General features: G+C 42.6%; 1 protein-coding gene across 9 annotated transcripts in view; it reads left to right on the forward strand.

Annotated features, from left to right (window-relative positions):
- dock3 (dedicator of cytokinesis 3) overlaps positions 1-23,167 on the forward strand; it is a 1,878,236-nt gene that overhangs the window by 917,636 nt on the left and 937,433 nt on the right. For all 9 annotated transcript variants that reach the window (XM_070895785.1, XM_070895788.1, XM_070895786.1 and 6 more), the window contains one exon: positions 5,219-5,303. In XM_070895785.1, the coding sequence (XP_070751886.1) occupies positions 5,219-5,303 (85 nt within the window). The remainder of the gene's footprint in view (positions 1-5,218; positions 5,304-23,167) is intronic.

Raw genomic sequence — 23,167 nt, forward strand, 5'->3', positions numbered from 1 at the left:
GCCTGACCCACTGAGACTTCCAGCATTAATGATACAACAGTCTATTTTCTTTGTCCCAGTAAAACTTTGCTAAATGTTTGTGAAGCATTGCATCTTCATATATTTACTCCTGTTCTAACATCCCATAGTTAATTGTTTATATATTGGGTTAGTGCCATTAGCTCCTGAGGCACCTATCTCATGTAGCCAGCAGCACCCGCTTGTAGAGTTGCTGGATTATGTAAGGCAAGCTGCCAGAAAGATCAGATTTTTTAAAATGGCTTGGTGAATATGGCAAGTTTACTTGTGGGGAGGGGGTATTATTGATTGAGAGAGATTAGGTGTACATTCTCGCAGAAAATAAACTCTGCTTGTGGTAGCTGAAGTCCCAAAATGAAAAAAAACGACTCATGGTGATGTATTTAGTCTTGGAAACTGATGATAAATAAAGCAAAATCTTAAGTTTTCAAAAACCAAGTCTTTATGGTGGAGAGCGATAGTGATAGGGGATTCAATTGTAAGGGGAATAGATAGGCGTTTCTGCGGCCGCAACCGAGACTCCAGGATGGTATGTTGCCTCCCTGGTGCAAAGGTCAAGGATGTCTCGGAGCAGATGCAGGACATTCTAAAAAGGGAGGGAGAACAGTCAGTTGTCGTGGTGCACATTGGTACCAACGACATAGGTAAAAAAAAAGGGATGAGGTCCGACGAAACGAATTTAAGGAGCTAGGAGCTAAATTAAAAAGTAGGACCTCAAAAGTAGTAATCTCGGGATTGCTACCAGTGCCACGTGCTCGTCAGAGTAGGAATCGCAGGATAGCGCAGCTGAATACGTGGCTTGAGCAGTGGTGCAGCAGGGAGGGATTCAAATTCCTGGAGCATTGGAACCGGTTCTGGAGGAGGTGGGACCAGTACAAACCGGACGGTCTTCACCTGGGCAGGACTGGAACCAATGTCCTAGGGGGAGTGTTTGCTAGTGCTGTTGGGGAGGAGTTAAACTAATATGGCAGGGGGATGGGAATCAATGCAGGGAGACAGAGGGAAACAGAAAGGAAACAAAAGCAAAATACAGAAAGGAGATGAGGAAAAGTGGAGGGCAGAGAAACCCAAGGCAAAGAACAAAAAGGGCCACTGTACAGCAAAATTCTAAAAGGACAAAGGGTGTTAAAAAAACAAGCCTGAAGGCTTTGTGTCTTAATGCAAGGAGTATCTGCAATAAGGTGGATGAATTAACTGTGCAAATAGATGTTAACAAATATGATGTGATTGGGATTACGGAGACGTGGCTCCAGGATGATCAGGGCTGGAAACTCAACATCCAGGGGTATTCAACATTCAGGAAGGATAGAATAAAAGGAAAAGGATGTGGGGTAGCATTGCTGGTTAAAAAGGAGATTAATGCAATAGTTAGGAAGGACGTTAGCTTGGATGATGTGGAATCTATATGGGTAGAGCTGCAGAACACCAAAGGGCAAAAAACGTTAGTGGGAGTTGTGTATAGACCTCCAAACAGTAGTAGTGATGTTGGGGAGGGCATCAAACAGGAAATTAGGGGTGCATGCAATAAGGATGCAGCAGTTATAATGGGTGACTTTAATATGCACATAGATTGGGCTAACCATCTGGAAGCAATATGGTGGAGGAGGATTTCCTGGAGTGCATAAGGGATGGTTTTCTAGACCAATATGTCGAGGAACCAACTAGGGGGGAGGCCATCTTAGACTGGGTGCTGTGTAATGAGAGAGGATTAATGAGCAATCTCATTGTGCGAGGCCCCTTGGGGAAGAGTGACCATAATATGGTGGAATTCTGCATTAGGATGGAGAATGAAACAGTTAATTCAGAGACCATGGTCCAGAACTTAAAGAAGGATAACTTTGATGGTATGATGCGTGAATGGGCTAGGATAGATTGGCGAATGATACTTAAGGGGTTGACTGTGGATGATGGGCAATGGCAGACATTTAGAGACCGCATGGATGAACTGCAACAATTGTACATTCCTGTCTGGCGTAAAAATAAAAAAGGGAAGGTGGCTCAACCGTGGCTATCAAGGGAAATCAGGGATAATATTAAAGCCAAGGAAGTGGCATACAAATTGGCCAGAAATAGCAGCGAACCCGGGGACTGCGAGAAATTTAGAACTCAGCAGACGACGACAAAGGGTTTGATTAGGGCAGGGAAAATGGAGTACGAGAAGAAGCTTGCAGGGAACATTAAGACGGATTGCAAAAGTTTCTATATATATGTAAAGAGAAAAAGGTTAGTAAAGACAAACGTAGGTCCCCTGCAGTCAGAATCAGGGGAAGTCATAACGGGGAACAAAGAAATGGTGGACCAATTGAACAAGTACTTTGGTTCGGTATTCACTAAGGAGGACACAAACAACCTTCCGGATATAAAAGGAGTCAGAGGGTCTAGTAAGGGGGAGGAACTGAGGGAAATCCTTATTAGTCGGGAAATTGTGTTGGGAAAATTGATGGGATTGAAGGCCGATAAATCCCCAGGGCCTGATGGACTGCATCCCAGAAGACTTAAGGAGGTGGCCTTGGAAATAGCGGATGCATTGACAATCATTTTCCAACATTCCATTGACTCTGGATCAGTTCCTATCGAGTGGAGGGTAGCCAATGTAACCCCACTTTTTAAAAAAGGAGGGAGAGAGAAAACAGGGAATTATAGACCGGTCAGCCTGACCTCATTAGTGGGTAAAATGATGGAATCAATTATTAAGGATGTCATAGCAGCGCATTTGGAAAGAGGTGACATGATAGGTCCAAGTCAGCATGGATTTGTGAAAGGGAAATCATGCTTGACAAATCTTCTGGAATTTTTTGAGGATGTTTCCAGTAGAGTGGACAAGGGAGAACCAGTTGATGTGGTATATTTGGACTTTCAGAAGGCTTTCGACAAGGTCCCACACAAGAGATTAATGTGAAAAGTTAAAGCACATGGGATTGGGGGTAGTGTGCTGACATGGATTGAGAACTGGTTGTCAGACAGGAAACAAAGAGTACGAGTAAATGGGTACTTTTCAGAATGGCAGGCGGTGACTAGTGGGGTACCGCAAGATTCTGTGCTGGGGCCCCAGCTGTTTACATTGTACATTAATGATTTGGACGAGGGGATTAAATGTAGTATCTCCAAATTTGCAGATGACACTAAGTGAGCTGTGAGGAGGATGCTATGAGGCTGCAGAGCGACTTGGATAGGTTAGATGAGTGGGAAAATGCATGGCAGATGAAGTATAATGTGGATAAATGTGAGGTTATTCACTTTGGTGGTAAAAACAGAGAGACAGACTATTATCTGAATGGTGACATATTAGGAAAAGGGGAGGTGCAACGAGACCTGGGTGTCATGGTACATCAGTCATTGAAGGTTGGCATGCAGGTACAGCAGGCGGTTAAGAAAGCAAATGGCATGTTGGCCTTCATAGCGAGGGGATTTGAGTACAGGGGCAGGGAGGTGTTGCTACAGTTGTACAGGGCCTTGGTGAGGCCACACCTGGAGTATTGTGTACAGTTTTGGTCTCCTAACCTGAGGAAGGACATTCTTGCTATTGAGGGAGTGCAGCGAAGGTTCCCCAGACTGATTCCCGGGATGGCGGGACTGACCTATCAAGAAAGACTGGATCAACTGGGCTTGTATTCACTGGAGTTCAGAAGAATGAGAGGGGACCTCATAGAAACGTTTAAAATTCTGATGGGTTTAGACAGGTTAGATGCAGGAAGAATGTTCCCAATGTTGTGGAAGTCCAGAACCAGGGGTCACAGTCTAAGGATAAGGGGTAAGCCATATAGGACCGAGATGAGGAGAAACTTCTTCACCCAGAGAGTGGTGAACCTGTGGAATTCTCTACCACAGAAAGTTGTTGAGGAAAATTCACTAAATATATTCAAAAAGGAGTTAGATGAAGTCCTTCCTACTATGGGGATCAAGGGGTATGGCGAGAAAGCAGGAATGGGGTACTGAGGTTGCATGTTCAGCCATGAACTCATTGAATGGCGGTGCAGGCTAGAAGGGCCGAATGGCCTACTCCTGCACCTATTTTCTCTGTTTCTATGTTTCTATGTTAATATAGAAGAGCACTGATGGTCTTCAGTATTGAAGTTTGTTGGTATTGTTAATGAATATTGTTAAAACCCATGAGGAATAACTTAAAATGCAAAACTTGTTTTCTAAAATCTCAGTTCACATATTTGCTGACAAATCTACAGCCAGTCTATTGGACTCAAAGTGTTGGATGTAATGTTGTCACAGGTGTTTGTGTTCTATAGTATCTACATTTTAAAGTCACAGCTGTTTAACTTTGTATGGTTGCCAAAGTCTCCAGGTATTTGCTTGCAGAATCTCTTCTCCCTTGCCCCCGTTTCCTCCTATTCGCCTGCGAGTCCACAGGTGCCAAAAGCTCTCCAGTACTTCACACAAGTGCCCATTTCATGTTTGAGCCTAGAGAATGAGTGTTTGCACTCTCTGATCCTGGGGGACCCCCGAGTTAAACGAAATCTTGTCCTCACCGCATGTCCATACATAATACTTTCAAGAGCAATCATCGGCTAGCAATCAGGAACGGGAGCTGTGGCTAATCTATCCCAAGAGCAGTGAAGCCAATTTTAGACCTCAATTAATAAACGGTGTTACAATTGGTCATGCTGGTCTTGTTGAGGAGCTCGATCTGCTTTAACTGTAAATAAAGATCAAAGTTACATTTTTTCTTTCAGAATTTACTTTAGCGTCTGTTTAAAAAGAATGACTTGCATTTATATAACGCTTTTCACGACCACCAGCCATCACAAAGCGCTTTACAGCCAATGAAGTACTTTTTGAAGTGTAGTCACTGTTGTAATGCAGGCAAACTCGGCAGCCAATTTGCGCACAACAAGCTCCCACAAACAGCAATGTGATAATGACAAGATAATCTGTGTTAGTAATGTTGATTGAGAGCTAATTATAGGCTAGGACACCGGGGTTAACTCCCCTCCTCTTCTTCGACATCGTGCCATAGGATCTTTTACATCCACCTGATAGGGCAGATGAGCCCTCGGTTTAACGTCTCATCCGAAAGACGGTTTATTTTCTCTTTGTGCTTTATAACATCCAGCATTATAATTATGCAAAATATGTAGAAAGTAATACATTAGTGTACATTTTTGAATCACAAGCCCATAAAATACCTTGGGTTAAATGTATATTGTTTGCTGTTTGTGCACTAATATAATTCTCTCTGATTCATCAGACAAATGGGCATGGACCTGGTTCCCAGAAAGGACTTTGAGATGGTTGATCCAGAACAAATAAGCGTGGCAGATCTCTATAAACTAGTAAGTGCTCACTACCATCTGATTTGTTCGTGTGCAGTATGGAAATTGCATCTCTCTTTGCAGCAATTCTTACCAAATAGCTAGAAACCTCATCATAACTACAAACACTTAAAAAATATGAACGTATGAAAAAACTGCTTAAAAACATAGGCATTGGTTTTATCTGATAACGGTTCTGTTAATGAAAAATCGTGGGCTTTATGTACAGTAACAATTTTAGGCATTGTGCATCAAGTTTACTGCAGTAAGTCTGCTCCATTTAAATATATATATATAATCCATTCATCATTACTGAAGCATTAGCTGTTTCTCTAACATTTTTGATAACCTTATCTAAAATGTTGATGCGTCAACATGGAGGGAAATGACCCCTTACATTTCCTGTGCTATCTCAGATTCACACCCACCTCATCACAAAAGAATAATGAAGATGCTTTTATTTATTTGGTGGCAATAACCTCCACATTATACTGCCAAATAAAACCTAAATTATAAATGATAGTGCCATGTGCTCTGATGGCTCTCTGCAGAAGTGGTAGCTTTGATACCAACAATGCATGATTTCTCTCTGGATTTCAGAATCTGTATAAGAGATGGACCTAATGCATGGGACTGGGTGTGGAAGGAATGACTAACTCTCTCAGCAATCTCTCTAACTTCAGCACATCATGAACAAAATATTAGAATGAAAATGGTTTACTCTGAAATTCCCAAACTGGGGGAAAGCATTTCTGTCGACCCATTGTGGGGTGCACCAGACTTTAGAATGGAGCAAAAAATGAAGCAGACTTTATAGTGCCCAAATTGTTCACAAGATAACAAGATAATAATGGATGAGGAAGGCCTTTTGACCCACTTGCCTCCACTACTCTATCTGGACGTTTATGCCATACATTAATTACTCATTGTGTGAAGAAAGAATTCATGACCTCAGTCCGAACAGTACCCTTCTCTGGTTTGACCCTGTGCCTCCTAGCTCTACTACCGCAGTTTAATTTAAAATTATAATTCTAGGTTAACTTTTTGTACATGTTATTTTTGTACAATCCTATATACCTCTCTTAGATCAGATGCTTCCTGTCCAGGCTGAAAGCCCAGTTTTCTGCACTCTTTGTTTATAGTTATACCCCTGATACTGGGATTACATAGGAACTGGAGTTGGCCAGTCAGCCCCAAGCCTGTTCCGCATTCAATTGGATCATGGCTGATTTGTATCTTAACTTCATCTACCCTTGCATAGCAAAAACCTATCAATCTATCAGTCTACCAATAGACCTAGCCCCAATACCTTTTAGGGGGAGTTCCAGATTTTCACTGTGTGTGAAGAAGTGCTTCCCCACATCACTCCTAAACAGCCTAGTTCTAATTTTAAGGTATGCCCCCTTGTTTTGATCACCTCCACCAGAAGAAATAGTTTCTCTCTATCTACTCTGTAAACTCCTTTAATCACCATCACAATTAAATCACTGCATAATCTTCTATACTCAAATAAATACAACCTGTCCTCATAATTTAACCCTATTAGCCCAGTATCGTCTGGTGAATATGTGCTGCACTCCCTCCAAGGCCAATATATCCTTCCTCTGAAGTGCAGTGTCCAGAACTGAACGCAATACTCTAAATGGGGTCTAACCAGAGCTTTATGTAACTAATATAACTTCCAACCCTTTGCATTCCAACAATATTCCAGCAGCCTTTTAAATTATGTTTTGTATCTGTCCACTAGCTTTTAGTGAATTCTATACTTGGATCCCTCAATCTTTCTGCTCCTCCACAGTTCCTAGCTTCTCACCATTTAGAAAATACTCCGCTCTATCTTTCTTGAGTCCAAAGTAGATGAGCTTACACTTCTCCACATTGAACTCCATCTACTACAGGCTTAGGTGTTCCTTTGCTCTGCCTCCAATGCTTGAATGTCTGCCTATTTCTTGTTCCTTGTGTGACCAGAACTGGACACCATATTCATGGTGCAGTCTGACTACAGCACTGTAAAACTAGACACTTGCCACCTCAGGCCTACATTTACTGTTTTGGCTATGTAGTTTAATATCCTTTTGGCTTTGTTGTTTGCTGCTCTGCATTGGCTGGATATGTTTAACATCGAGTCTTCTAGGGTTCCGAGGTCTCTTCCAGCTGCATACTTAGCCATTTCAATACCATTCATGAAGTATGCATGTCATCTATTTTTTCTTCCTTTGTGGAGTACTTTATATTTGCATTAAATCTCATCTGCCATTGTTCTACATAATACATCCAACTCATTCTGTAATTTCTGAGCTATCTCTTCGATACCACTGCTTCTCTTTATTTTGTTTAATCTGCAAAAATAACACCTTTGAATTGAATTTCTGAATCTAGGTTATTTATATAAATTAAAAACAGTAGTAGTCCCAACACTAAGCCCTGAGGCACCTCACTCCGTACTTCCCTTCATTTTGATCTCACTCCTGAAAAAAGCGCTCATTGTTTCCGATTCATCAACTAGTTTCTTAAGCAGTCCAGGATTTACCCTGACTCCTCACAACTTTGCGCTTAATAGTTTCTCATGTGTAACTGTCAAAGGCCTTTTTGAAGGCAAAGTCATAGGGCTTACCACAGTCCACTGGGTGGTCACTTGCCCAAAGAAGTCGAAGGGATTGGTTAGACAGTATCTTCCCTTTCTGAATCCATGCTGTATGCTGTAAACAAGATTATTATCATACAGATAGTCCTCAAATTTACTACTGATAACTGATTCTATTATTTTACATGGAATGGAAGTAAGACTAATGGTCTGTAGTTGCCGGAATCTGTTTTGTCACCTTTTATTATAGGCACTACATTAGCCTGTTTTCAATCTTCTGGTACCACCCTAATGTATACTTACTCCCTCATAATGATTATCAATGCTTCACAAACCTCGAGCCTAATCTCGTTCAGCAATCTTGGATGATACCATCTATTCCTGGGGCTTTTATTTATCTTGAGCCTGATTAGCCATTGACTTTGCTTTGGATATCTTTCTGTGGAGTATGCGTGTTGCGTGAATTGAAGAAAGTATTCACTCGGAATATTTACTATTCTGTGCTCATCCTCAATTTCAAGCCCATTTTGCATCTTTTGTGGCCTCACGTTCTGGGATTCCTTCCCCCACTGCCCTGCCTGGCCCTCCAACTTCCTTTCCTCCTTTTAAACTCGAATTAAAACCCACCTATTTGACTAAGCTTTTGTTCAACCCTTTCTTTGACTGGGTGTCCACTTTTTCCTTGCGCCTCTCTGAATTGCCTTGTAGTTTCTTAGTTAAAGTGCTGCATAAATGCAAATTGTTGTTTCCACCTGTTTTTTTTTGACTGCCCTCTTACTGTTGCGGTAGTGAATGTTTTTTTTACTGTTATGCCTTCCCTCAACTGCTACGTTTTTTTTTCCAAGTCTGATCTCGTTTTTAACATGTTTTGACATTTTCTTGTATTCATTCCAGTGGGGCCCTTCTCTTTTCTACATGCCATTTTTTCTCATTGTCATACTTTTAATTTACTTGTTCATCCAGTTAGGGTCATATTTGTGTAGTCTGAGTTAGTTGGTTATAGGAATGTATTTATCCCATATGTTCAGGATTATACCTTTAAAGGTATTCCATTTGGCTTCTATTGAACAACCTTCCCAATTATTTCCTTTAGTTGTTCCCTAATTTCAGGAATTTGTCCCTTTTTAAAATTACATACCTGGCTCCTCCTCCTTCATTATTTCTGACTCTTAGATCAAGCTAATATTTATCATTTTATGTTTGCTGTCCCCCAGGCGTGCTAGGACTTGAATTTCCTGTACAATTTCTGGGTTATTTATGAATACCAGATCAAAATAAGCATTGCACTTATGGCTTCCTTGATGCACTGAGTCAAGAAGCAGTCATGTATTACATCTACCAACTCTGACTCAAAACCACTTGGGTTTTCCCAGTTTATATTTGGTTAATTGAAGTCCCCCATAATACAACTTTTCTGTTCTCACATATTCTTCCGATCTCTTCATAGGGCAAATTTTCCTTTTTCATCTGCTGACCAGGTGGTCTGCAGCATAACCACCCCCCCCCCCCCCCCCGCAAGTGTTCCTCACTTATGGAGCTACACAGCCTCCTATAGATCCACTTATTTTTCTAAACCCTTTAGACTGCTGAGTGTTGTATTCATTTCCATCCTCTGTAATAAGCTATGTTTCTGATATTCCTATCATATTGTAGTTCCATACTCCCACAACAGCTTCCAGTTCCAGCATCTGATTTCTAATCCTGCTAGTGTTCATGTTATCATAGATTTGTCTCCTCCTGCATTCCCCCCATGTCTACCTATTCATGGTTTTTGCAACATACTGAGTATCTGCACCGATACCTACTTGTTGGGAAGGCACTATATAAATGTAATTTTGTCATTCTTTGTTGATTGCTTTCTCGCCAATGATGCTGTTTTTTCCTTCTCCACCACCACCACAAATCCCTCACCCCACATGTCTAGTTTAAATGATTTTCCATTGCTGTCTTGATATTTCTTGTAAGTTGCTTGTCCCTAATTGGGTTTAAGTGCAGCCATTTATGCTGTCTCAGTCCTCTGTATGCTGGAAGGATTCCCTGTTATTTTCTGAGGTAGGATTGTTCTTGCACCATGCTCAATGCAATTCGTTTATCTCCTCAATTCTTTGGATGAACTCCCCTCCTTTCCAAAATGTTGAAAGGGTACCAGCAAACATTATATTTATTTTGCATCCTCTATCTTTGAGTTTTGAGCCAATTCTCATATGAGGCTTTGAAGGCCCCAATATTATTTCTCCCTATGCCATTTTCCTACCCCCCCAACATGGACTTCTACCACTCACTCTCCAACTGTCGCCTTCAGTAACCCTTTTAACTGTTCCTCAATATGTACTGCTCTGGCTCTAGGTAGACTGTTCGCTATAGTGAAGGTGTTGTCCTTGTGAAACACATGGCTATCCAGTTCCTGAGCACAGAATTGCCTATGACTAGCATCTCTCTGACCTGCAAACAGTGTCTTTGTCCAGGCTGTACTCTCTGCTTTTCTAACTGCCTTTACTTCTGGGACCTTGTATATTTCTGGTATCTGTTGGTGTAATCTCTTGGGTAGCTTCCTTTGTTGATCTTAATCCATCCAGCATTTCCAGCAATACAAAGGCAAAATACTGCGGATGCTGGAAATCTGAAATATAAACAGAAAATGCTGGAAATACTCAGCAGGCCAGGCAGCATCAGTGGAAACAGCATTTACACTAACTTTGTTTCTTTGTGCAATTGTTTCTTTATTATGACCATGCTGTCCCCTGGTTATATTGTTCTTCAGATCCAATCCCCAAAGGTTCACTGCTGTGGTTTGATGCTAGCTTGGTCATATTACTTACCTGAGTGACTGACACACTGAATCTAATACTATCCACTCATACTCAAAAATCCCCCATGTTTCTGTCTATCACTGTAAGTACCTGTGCCTTACCTCGTAAGGCCGTAACTCTCTTACAAGTGAAAAGACCATTTTTGCATCTCTTCACTGCTCTTGTGTCTGCTATTTGTATAATTTATGAATATCCCACAGTAAATACACCTCAAGGTCTCCACCTTAGTTTCCTTTTCTCATCTGTTACTCTTTCTTGTTATATTTTTCCCATTGTCCCCCTTAAATTTTTACTCCTTTTAATTTTGAAACATTGCCATAAATCTGTTTGGATTTGTATTGTATAGGTAGCTTAAATGTAGTCTCAAAGCATATAAATGCAAGTATTTCAAGTCTTTCTTTAGTACAGTGACAGCCGCTGTAGTGAGAAGAAAAATTGATTTTTAAAACAAACTTCCAAAAGGAATGTGAACAAGGAAAAAAAAAAGTAAGACCTAAATCACAGTTATTGAGTAAAGTGATCTAAAAGCTAAAATGACTTATTCTAAGCAAATGTAATAAGGATTAGGAAATATCCAAAATCAGTTGTGAATGACGAGAAAAAATTGTCTTTGAAGGGTTAAAAGAAAACAGTAAGGTTACCAATACCTGTAGCAGCAATGAGATTACAGTACATTTTAAAGTAGGTATGCAGAAGATAAAGGGCTAGAAATTCGGTTCTCAGCGATAACGGTACTTTTTTGCCTTGTTATCGCTATCCGGCCTGAAATTCAAGCTTTAATTTGCGCAGCGGTAAAAATCTGCGTTGCACAAGGATTCACAACGCTCACCGTGATCCTCGCCAACTTTAGTCCGAGGCCGATACCACTGCGAGTTGGGCCTTGGGAGGATGGAAAAACACCTGAAAAAAAGAATTGGAAATAAAAATTCACAAAATATTTACATATCTATCGAATCACTACAAAAGAATTAAAAAAATTAAAATTTTAACTTATCTTTTTTGCAGGTCTTCATACTTACCGCTGCTCCAAGGGCTGCAACGTAGCTTTTTACATGTCGGTATTTTTCGCGCAAAATATGGGTGTGCACAGAGCCAAATTTTTGGCAAAAACGCTATTTCGGGTCCTGTACGGCAGTGCTCCTCTCTCCAGCGGTATTTGAAAACCACCGCTGCAAAACATCACCGAATTTTCCGCCGACCAGATTTTCGTCAAAAAAGGCGAAATAGCACCAAAACCCAGTCGCAAAATCAACGAATTTCCAGCCCATAGTGTTAATGATCAGATAAGTCCTTTAAGAACATAAGAATTAGGATCAGGAGTAGGCCATTTAGCTCTTTGAGCCTGCTCCGCCATTCAGTAAGATCATGGCTGATCTTCTACCTGAATTCTACTTTTCTGAACTATCCCCATATCCCTTGATTCTCTTAATATTCAAAAATCTATCCATCTCTGTCTTCAATGACTGAGTATCCACAGCCCTCTGGGGTAGAGAATTCCAAAGATTCATCACCATTTAAGGGATAACTTGGGCACTAACAAGGGGAGTTAGAAAGTGCCAGATGCATTAAATTACTTGCCCTCATTCAAATCTAGTAAATCCAGCTCAGAAATAAGTAACAGATGTAGAGGTCAGTAAAGCTTGCATTGTGATGAAGCTCCAAGTTGTAAATGTCTGCTTAGCACCTGAACCCAATTGGAATACATCCCAGAATCATCAGAAAATGGGTGAAGGATTCATTTTGTCAGGAGATTCACAAATGCCAGCAGAATTTGGGGTTTTATAAATAGGAGCATGGAGTATAAGAATAAAGAAGTAATGGAAAATTTGTAGAAAACATTGGTTAGACCTGCTCGAGCAGTGTGTGCAGTTTTGGGAACTCCATTATGGAAACGGTATCAAATGTATAGAAATTGTACAGTGCAGATTCAGTCGGATGATGCCAGAGATGGGAAACTATAGTTATGAGGAGAGATGCAAGAAACTGGGACTATTTCCACTGGAGTACAGAAGGCTAAGATTTAATAGAGATTTTTTTAATTTTGAAGGGTTTTAATAGAGTGAACAGCGAAAGACTATTTCCTCTAGCTGGAGAACTAGTCCCAAGGAAATATCAATTTAATCATCACTGAGAATGAGGAAAGCGATTAGGCAAAATTTCTTTATGCATAGGGTTGCTGGAGCATGGAATGCATTGGCACAGGGAGCGGTTGAGGTAGCGACCATTGCATCTTTTAAGAGAATAGAGATAAATACTTGAAACGGAGGAAGATACAAGATGAGGAGACAGAGTGGGGAAATGGTATTGGTTTTGTATTGCTCGAGTCAAATGGCCTTCAGTGGTGTAAACTGTTGAACAAATATAGTGCTCATACTAGAGGTGTAGAAACTGTCTTGTGTAATCATGTGAAAAAAAGAAATGGTGAATCATGTAGCACCCCAGTGTTAATGAGGCAGCCCATATCTGATGCCTTTAAGCAGATAAAGCAGCATGGAAATAAACTTTCGAGCTGCATTGAAAATTGGCTTGCAGTAGAAAGCAGATAATAGACAAATGGTAAATAGAGGAAGCTTGTTGGAAAGGCAGTGACTGGTGGGGTTTTCAGAGGTCTGAGCTTGCTCTTTGTTTACACCGCAAGTAAATAACATGGAACGGAATAGAAACATAGAAAATAGGTGCAGGAGCAGGCCATTCAGCCTTTCTAGCCTGCACCGCCATTCAATGAGTTCATGGCTGAACATGAAACTTCAGTACCCCCTTCCTGCTTTCTCGCCATACCCCTTGATCCCCCGAGTAGTAAGGACTTCATCTAACTCCCTTTTGAATATATTTAGTGAATTGGCCCCAACCACTTTCTGTGGCAGAGAATTCCACAGGTTCACCACTCTCTGGGTGAAGAAGTTTCTCCTCATCTCGGTCCAAAATGGCTTACCCCTTATCCTTAGACTGTGACCCCTGGTTCTGGACTTCCCCAACATTGGAAACATTCTTCTTGCATCTAACCTGTCTAAACCCGTCAGAATTTTAAACGTTTCTATGAGGTTCCCTCTCATTCTTCTGAACTCCAGTGAATACAAGCCCAGTTGATCCAGTCTTTCTTGATAGGTCAGTCCCGCCATCCCGGGAATCAGTCTGGGGAACCTTCGCTGCACTCCCTCAATAGCAAGAATGTCCTTCCTCAAGTTAGGAGACCAAAATTGTACACAATACTCCAGGTGTGGCCTCACCAAGGCCCTGTACAACTGTAGCAACACCTCCCTGCCCCTGTACTCAAATCCCCTCGCTATGAAGGCCAACATGCCATTTGCTTTCTTAACCGCCTGCTGTACCTGCATGCCAACCTTCAATGACTGATGTACCATGACACCCAGGTCTCGTTGCACCTTCCCTTTTCCTAATCTGTCACCATTCAGATAATAGTCTGTCTCTCTGTTTTTACCACCAAAGTGGATAACCTCACATTTATCCACATTATACTTCATCTGCCATGCATTTGCCCACTCACCTAACCTATCCAAGTCACTCTGCAGCCTCATAGCATCCTCCTCGCAGCTCACACTGCCACCAACTTAGTGTCATCCGCAAATTTGGAGATACTACATTTAATCCCCTCGTCTAAATCATTAATGTACAATGTAAACAGCTGGGGCCCCAGCACAGAACCTTGCGGTACCCCACTAGTCACTGCCTGCCATTCTGAAAAGTACCCATTTACTCCTACTCTTTGCTTCCTGTCTGACAACCAGTTCTCAATCCACGTCAGCACACTACCCCCAATCCCATGTGCTTTAACTTTGCACATTAATCTCTTGTGTGGGACCTTGTCGAACGCCTTCTGAAAGTCCAAATATACCACATCAACTGGTTCTCCTTTGTCCACTTTACTGGAAACATCCTCAAAAAATTCCAGAAGATTTGTCAAGCATGATTTCCCTTTCACAAATCCATGCTGACTTGGACCTATCATGTCACCATTTTCCAAATGCACTGCTATGACATCCTTAATAATTGATTCCATCATTTTACCCACTAATGAGGTCAGGCTGACCGGTCTATAATTCCCTGTTTTCTCTCTCCCTCCTTTTTTAAAAAGTGGGGTTACATTGGCTACCCTCCACTCGATAGTAACTGATCCAGAGTCAATGGAATGTTGGAAAATGACTGTCAATACATCCGCTATTTCCAAGGCCACCTCCTTAAGTACTCTGGGATGCAGTCCATCAGGCCCTGGGGATTTATCGGCCTTCAATCCCATCAATTTCCCCAACACAATTTCCCAACTAATAAAGATTTCCCTCAGTTCCTCCTCCCTACTAGACCCTCTGACCCCTTTTATATCCGGAAGGTTGTTTGTGTCCTCCTTAGTGAATACTGAACCAAAGTACTTGTTCAATTGGTCTACCATTTCTTTGTTCCCCGTTATGACTTCCCCTGATTCTGACTGCAGGGGACCTACGTTTGTCTTTACTAACCTTTTTCTCTTTACATACCGATAGAAACTTTTGCAATCCGCCTTAATGTTCCCTGCAAGCTTCTTCTCGTACTCCATTTTCCCTGCCCTAATCAAACCCTTTGTCCTCCTCTGCTGAGTTCTAAATTTCTCCCAGTCCCCAGGTTCGCTGCTATTTCTGGCCAATTTGTATGCCACTTCCTTGGCTTTAATACTATCCCTGATTTCCCTAGATAGCCACGGTTGAGCCACCTTCCCTTTTTTATTTTTACGCCAAACAGGAATGTACAATTGTTGTAATTCATCCATGCGGTCTCTAAATGTCTGCCATTGCCCATCCACAGTCAACCCCTTAAGTATCATTCGCCAATCTATCCTAGCCAATTCACGCCTCATACCTTCAAAGTTAGCCTTCTTTAAGTTCTGGACCATGGTCTCTGAATTAACTGTATCATTCTCCATCCTAATGCAGAATTCCGCCATATTATGGTCACTCTTCCCCAAGGGGCCTCGCACAATGAGGTTGCTAATTAGTCCTCTCTCATTACACAACACCCGGTCTAAGATGGCCTCCCCCCTAGTTGGTTCCTCGACATATTGGTCTAGAAAGCCATCCCTTATGCACTCCAGGAAATCCTCCTCCACCGTATTACTTCCAGTTTGGTTAGCCCAATCTATGTGCATATTAAAGTCACCCATTATAACTGCTGCACCTTTATTGCATGCACCCCTAATTTCCTGTTTGATGCCCTCCCCAACATCACTACTACTGTTTGGAGGTCTGTACACAACTCCCACTAACGTTTTTTGCCCTTTGGTGTTCTGCAGCTCTACCCATATAGATTCCACATCATCCAAGCTAATGTCTTTCCTAACTATTGCATTAATCTCCTCTTTAACCAGCAATGCTACCCCACCTCCTTTTCCTTTTATTCTATCCTTCCTGAATGTTGAATACCCCTGGATGTTGAGTTCCCAGCCCTGATCATCCTGGAGCCACGTCTCTGTAATCCCAATCACATCATATTTGTTAACATCTATTTGCACAGTTAATTCATCCACCTTATTGCGGATACTCCTTGCATTAAGACACAAAGCCTTCAGGCTTGTTTTTTTAACACCCTTTGTCCTTTTAGAATTCTGCCGCACAGTGGCCCTTCCTGTTCCCCGCCCCGGGCCTCTCCGCCCCCCACCCCCCCCCCCATCTCCCCTCCGTCTCCTGCCTCTGCCTCCCTTTTGTCTCCCTCTGTCTTCCTGCATTGGTTCCCATCCCCCTGCCATATTAGTTTAACTCCTCCCCAACAGCACTAGCAAACACTCCTCCTCGGACATTGGTTCCGGTCCTGCCCAGGTGCAGACCGTCCGGTTTGTACTGGTCCCACCTCCCCCCAGAACATAGAAACATAGAAACATAGAAAATAGGTGCAGGAGTAGGCCATTCGGCCCTTCTAGCCTGCACCGCCATTCAATGAGTTCATGGCTGAACATTCAACTTCAGTACCCCATTCCTGCTTTCTCGCCATACCCCTTGATCCCCCTAGTAGTAAGGACCTCATCTAACTCCTTTTTGAATATATTTAGTGAATTGGCCTCAACAACTTTCTGTGGTAGAGAATTCCACAGGTTCACCACTCTCTGGGTGAAGAAGTTCCTCCGCATCTCGGTCCTAAATGGCTTACCCCTTATCCTTCGACTGTGACCTCTGGTTCTGGACTTCCCCAACATTGGGAACATTCTTCCTGTATCTAACCTGTCTAACCCCGTCAGAATTTTAAATGTTTCTATGAGGTCCCCTCTCATTCTTCTGAACTCCAGTGAATACAAGCCCAGTTGATCCAGTCTTTCTTGATAGGTCAGTCCCCCCATCCCGGGAATCAGTCTGGTGAACCTTCGCTGCACTCCCTCAATAGCAAGAATGTCCTTCCTCAGGTTAGGAGACCAAAACTGTACACAATACTCCAGGTGTGGCCTCACCAATGCCCTGTACAACTGTAGCAACACCTCCCTGCCCCTGTACTCAAATCCCCTTGCTATGAAGGCCAACATGCCATTTGCTTTCTTAACCACCTGCTGCACCTGCATGCCAACCTTCAATGACTGATGTACCATGACACCCAGGTCTCTTTGCACCTCCCCTTTTCCTAATCTGTCACCATTCAGATAATAGTCTGTCTCTCTGTTTTTACCACCAAAGTGGATAACCTCACATTTATCCACATTATACTTCATCTGCCATGCATTTGCCCACTCACCTAACCTATCCAAGTCGCTCTGCAGCCTCACAGCATCCTCCTCGCAGCTCACACTGCCACCCAACTTAGTGTCATCCGCAAATTTGGAGATACTACATTTAATCCCCTCATCTAAATCATTAATGTACAGTGTAAACAGCTGGGGCCCCAGCACAGAACCTTGCGGTACCCCACTAGTCACTGCCTGCCATTCTGAAAAGTACCCATTTACTCCTACTCCTTGCTTCCTGTCTGACAACCAGTTCTCAATCCATGTCAGTACACTACCCCCAATCCCATGTGCTCTAACTTTGCACATCAATCTCTTGTGTGGGACCTTGTCGAACGCCTTCTGAAAGTCCAAATATACCACATCAACTGGTTCTCCCTTATCCACTCTACTGGAAACATCCTCAAAAAATTCCAGAAGATTTGTCAAGCATGATTTCCCTTTCACAAATCCATGCTGACTTGGACCTATCATGTCACCTCTTTCCAAATGCACTGCTATGACATCCTTAATAATTGATTCCATCATTTTACCCACTACCGATGTCAGGCTGACCGGTCTATAATTCCCTGTTTTCTCTCTCCCTCCTTTTTTAAAAAGTGGGGTTACATTGGCTACCCTCCACTCCATAGGAACTGATCCAGAGTCAATGGAATGTTGGAAAATGACTGTCAACGCATCCACTATTTCCAAGGCCACCTCCTTAAGTACTCTGGGATGCAGTCCAGTTCCAATGCCCCAGGAATTTGAATTTGAATCCCTCCCTGAATTGAATAATTCTCGTCGTAACATATTATCTGATTACCTGTGTAAGGGAGAGTGATGCCATTCAACATTATTTGCACAAATTACATAAGTGGAGCAAAAAGGGTTAAATGGAATTTAATGTAGATAAATGTCAATGTAATGTACATTGGCAAGGGAATGTGGCTAATCACTGAGAATACCTGGCCAGTGCAGAGCTAGTTATACAAAAACAAAAAATTACTGTCAGTTCTGTCAAAGGGTCAACAGCTGAAACGTTAACTTATCTGTACTCTCCATTGATGCCGAGAGACCTGCTGAGTGTTTGCAGAATTTTCTGGTTTAGTTACAGATTTCTAGCAGCTGTAGTTTTTTTTGCCTCACAGGTATTGTTGATTAGTTTTGGGATGCATCTCCAAAATAGTTGATTACAACTCAAATCAGTTTATTTTGACTCATTAGAGATATCCCTTCTGCTGTAATTCTGCTTCTCTCCCACTTTAAAAATATTTTTCCAGTCTTTCTTTTTCTTTATTTCTCTCTCTCGATCTCTGTTGCTTCTAAATGTCCCGCACAATCTCTGTATGCCTCTCATGCATATTTCTTTATTGATTGACTCAGTTTTTATCCTTTTCCTTTTGAAAAGCTCAGGGCACACAAATCTGGGCCCAGCCAGCTCTGAAGACACCATGTCATTGCTGGGACTGGAGGCTAAGCTGAAGCCAGGGCCTGTAGCTTGAAACCAGTGGGAGGTATAGACTGGGGTCTGGAACCAGAGGCCAGGAGGTCAGAGCAGTAAAATAGGACAGGATTCAGTCTTGGATCGCCATGTCGAAATAACAGGAGCAAATTATGTTAAAAAGAGAGTCAGTTGGAAGCAGTGGGCAGGACCTTAATGGAAAGTGAAGAATCAGGGCCAGAGTCTGAGCCACCAGTGTTGATGTTGTTAAAGACTGTTTCTCCTTAAGTTGTATGTGGTTCAAATCCTGGCCCTTTATGTCTATGGTGAGGCAAAGCAGCAGTCGCATATGAAGCAGTCTCTGTGCCATTGCTGTGGATCTCATGGGCCCGCATGATATCTTGAATTTGATGACGCACCAACATTAACGTCCTCGACCAGGCCAACATCCCCAGCATTGAAGCACTGACCACACTTGATCAGCTCCACTGGGCAGGCCACATTGTTTGCATGCCAGACACGAGACACCCAAAGCAAACGCTCTACTCGGAACTCCTTCACGGCAAACAAGCCAAAGGTGGGCAGAGGAAACGTTTCAGGGACACCCGCAAAGCCTCCATGATAAAGTGCAACATCCACTGACACCTGGGAGTCCCTGGCCAAAGACCACCCTAAGTGGAGGAAGTGCATCCGGGAGGGCGCTGAGCACCTCGAGTCTCATCGCCGAGAACATGCAGAAATCAAGCGCAGGCAGCAGAAAGAGCTTGCGGCAAACCTTGTCCCATCCATCCTTTCCCTCAACGACTATCTGTCCCACCTGTGACAGGGACTGTGGCTCTCGTATTGGACTGTTCAGCCACCTAAGGACTCATGTTAAGAGTGGAATTCCGAGGGGCTGTCTATGATGATGATGATGATGGGTGAGGAACGAGCGAACATAGAAGTTGCTGTGGAGCTTGTGATTGGTTTGACCAGGTATGTGATTAATAAGAACCAATCAAAACTCAAGAAATTTGATGTTCAAGGGAGAAATGATTTTTATTTTTAGAAATTGAATATTGTTTGTGATTTTGGAGTAGGGTTTTCCAGTTTGTTGGTTTGATCGCACCATCAGCAGAAAATACTTCTTATCAGTCAACAACTCCCCACTGCCAGCAGTGAGCCTGCTATTTGACGATAGCCATTGAGATTTTCTTTGTTAGCAGTATCATTGCCCTAAGTGTGGTGAGGCCGATTTTCCACCCACCTAACTGTTGCACCTCTCACCCCAGAAAATTTCTTGGGGTCAGCTAAATGGAACATTTTTATTGGCAGGTTCCCCATGGCCTTTGTCAGGGAGCCCATCACAGGAGGGGTGACTGGAAAATAGTTGGTGCTGCTGCAGGACTCTGGTACCTGTACCTGGAGTAATGATAGGGTAACATTAAATGCTATATTTTCTATCATTATTGCATTATTTGACTACACAATTCACCTGCGGTAGAAAATTTGATTGAAAACCAGTGGGACTTCAGAAGAAAATCCTGCTACTGGTATTTAGGCATTTTAATAACAGAAATGTGTAGCAGTATTGGCTGAAAAGAACAAAACATCCAGCCCAGTAGGCAAGTGCAAGCCAATTCAATACCATCTGCAAGCTGACATCTCCTGTGTGTTGAATGTTATCTGCAGGTATTGTCCTTTAATAAGTTTATACTATGATGCTGCTGGTTTGTAATTCCCACAGCTAGTTGTATTAGCCATTTTTCTCCCATTGTTATCTGTGCTTTCCTTGTTGTCAGTGTATGCCAGATGATCACTGTTTTGTCTCTGGTTTTTCTTCAGTGTAAATCAGTTTTATTTTGTGCTAACCGGTTCCAAGAATAATTTTGCTATATTTCCTGGCAGGCTTAGATTCAGCCCACCTGCGTAGGCCATTGACATGGCTTTTCACTTGTGTAGCATTAGCAACCTCAGGCTATGTTGTAGAAATTCTTAGTCTAATTCCCAGGAGTTTCACTGCTAGTTTCTGCATTAATTTGGTTTATTCATGATCTGTGTGGATGTAAAACAAATGAAGAATGATGGGTTACCTACCACAGTTATAGATTTTGATATTTTTTCCGAGAAGTTCAAAGTCCATATGTAAAACTCCTCCCCCACCGGTCCTTGTGCTAACCGGATGCTGGTGGAGTATGTCTGTGTTTCACAGCTCTTGATGTTTCAATCGAGTTCAGTGCTGTCTCCTCTGATTAAAGAATTAAGGGTGCATTTTGATGAAGGAATGATGTCTTGCATCTGGTGGGGGAGTTCACCTGACCAAAATCTCAGTACATTGAGATGAGTTTCTTCAAGGCATGGCGTCTCAGAGTAATTTTCTTTCCCTTTCCTCTCAGATGCCAATTTCTTTTTTCATGTACAACGGAACTTCTGTCAAAGAATGGCCAAGGTTATCGCCTATATATGTGTTCTAATATATTTTTCATCCTCCACTCCAAACACAGCTGGAAACATGTCCCCCTTGAGGATATTTTTATAGAAGAGACCACCTAGTTTTAAAAATAATATTGTTGGAGTGTGGTAAAACTTTTCGGGGCCGAAATTTCCCCCTGCCGAAAATGGGTCGCTCCTACCGTGTTTCAACTGTTTTTACCGCAGCAGTAGATGTGGTGGTCTCTTGCACGAAATTCCGCTCTTTGGCTTTTTTTTTTGAGCGGCCAGGAAGTCAGTCATAATAGGGGCGGAAGTGCGGTGGTGAGTGGAAGTTCGGTAAGTAGAGGGGCGGAAGTGGGGGGCAGGCTGAGTGAAGGGGTGAGATGTGGTGATGCGCATAGTGCTGATGACATCATCATGCTGGTGCGTCACCACGTCTCTCCCCCTTACTTAAAGTGGGAAGCCACTGCGATTCTTTCAGTTAGGTCCACTGGGCCATCAGGAAGGGTTTCGGCCAGGCTGCCTGTTGGTGGCCTGGCCAAACCCGGGGGGCATAAATGACAAAAGAAATAAGATGCCGGCTGCGGCAGTGGGTCCTCCCTTTTAATGGCAGCTACTCCATCATTTTCAGCGCGGAATTTCGTGTTCGGGGTGCACGTTGGCGGTGCGCGCTCTGATGACGCACTTAGGATGGATCAGCAGCAGCAGACCAGTAATGGGGGGGAGCGGGTCACCGCCGGGATAGCACTGGAGTGGAATTTTCAAAATGGCGGCCATTCCACAAAAAATTGGCAGCCATTCCACTCTGCAGCGTGGCCGCCAATTTCCAGCGGTAACAGGCCTTAAGGGAAGGTGCAATTTCAGCCCCTTCATCTTTTGGCTTTATTTCCGTTGCTTCAAATCAGCTAAATCAGGACCTGGTATATTTTCAACCCCCCTCCCCCCACACCCTGCTTACCCTTGCCTCAGTTACTTAATTACACCCACACATGCAGAAAGTCACTATTATCTCCATACGCAATAAATGCAAATTGATTTTAGCTGGCCGTGGAACTAGAAGATGCTAATATTACAGCTCACAGAAAATTTAAGGCCTTCATTTTGCGATGGGTATTGATGTATTGAAGATGGTTCAAAGAGCAATTAAGGCCATCTGGAATTATTCTGCTCAGTTATGAAGGATAGGAGCAAATAAATTATGGACCTGTTCTCATTAATAAAAAAAATTGAAGAAAGAATATCACCGAACTCTTGAAAGCTTTGCAAGGCAGAGGCTATGTGGCTGTAAAAGGCTTGTTTTACTGAAACAGTGATCAAAAGGCAAATTTAGCAAGTCTTGTGCGAGACCCGAGATTAACAGAATGTATTTTTACTCCATTAGTAGAATGTATTTTTACTCCATAGCATGTGGACTAGACTTCAATTGAGAGTAATTAGTATGTGTCAATTGACTCCTTTCAGAAATAGCTGGACTAATGTCTGATTAAGAAAGCAATGAGTCACAGATGATCAAGTACTGTACTACTGCCATGGCTCCAATCTTGTTGGAACGATGACCATGCCATCTCCCGACTGAGATCCTTGGGGCTCTATTTTCACTACCATTGGGCGCCTTTTTTTGGCGTCCGTTAATTTTTTTGGAGTAATCGTGAATTTGCAACTTTCTTCAAAGTTTGCACGCCAGCGGCGACTGTCAGCGCCGGATGTTTTGGATGCCAGATTTTATTGCCGCCGGTCTGGTTGAAAACTGCATTCCATTTTTGGCCATTTAAGCGATTTTCCCCAACACTGATTTTTTTTTTTAAGGATGGCGCAGAGCGGCCTTAAGTACCGTTCAGAAAAACCCTATGTTGGGCTCAATTTTCCCCAGTGATTTGCGCTGTTATTTTGGAGCAGGCTGCTTTTTTTTGGCTTAAGTTTAAAAATCCAGTTTCCCCAATCAGTTTGCACCAGCGTAACGCAGTT

Source organism: Pristiophorus japonicus, chromosome 12 (assembly GCF_044704955.1).
Source record: "Pristiophorus japonicus isolate sPriJap1 chromosome 12, sPriJap1.hap1, whole genome shotgun sequence".
Classification (NCBI taxonomy): domain Eukaryota; kingdom Metazoa; phylum Chordata; class Chondrichthyes; family Pristiophoridae; genus Pristiophorus; species Pristiophorus japonicus.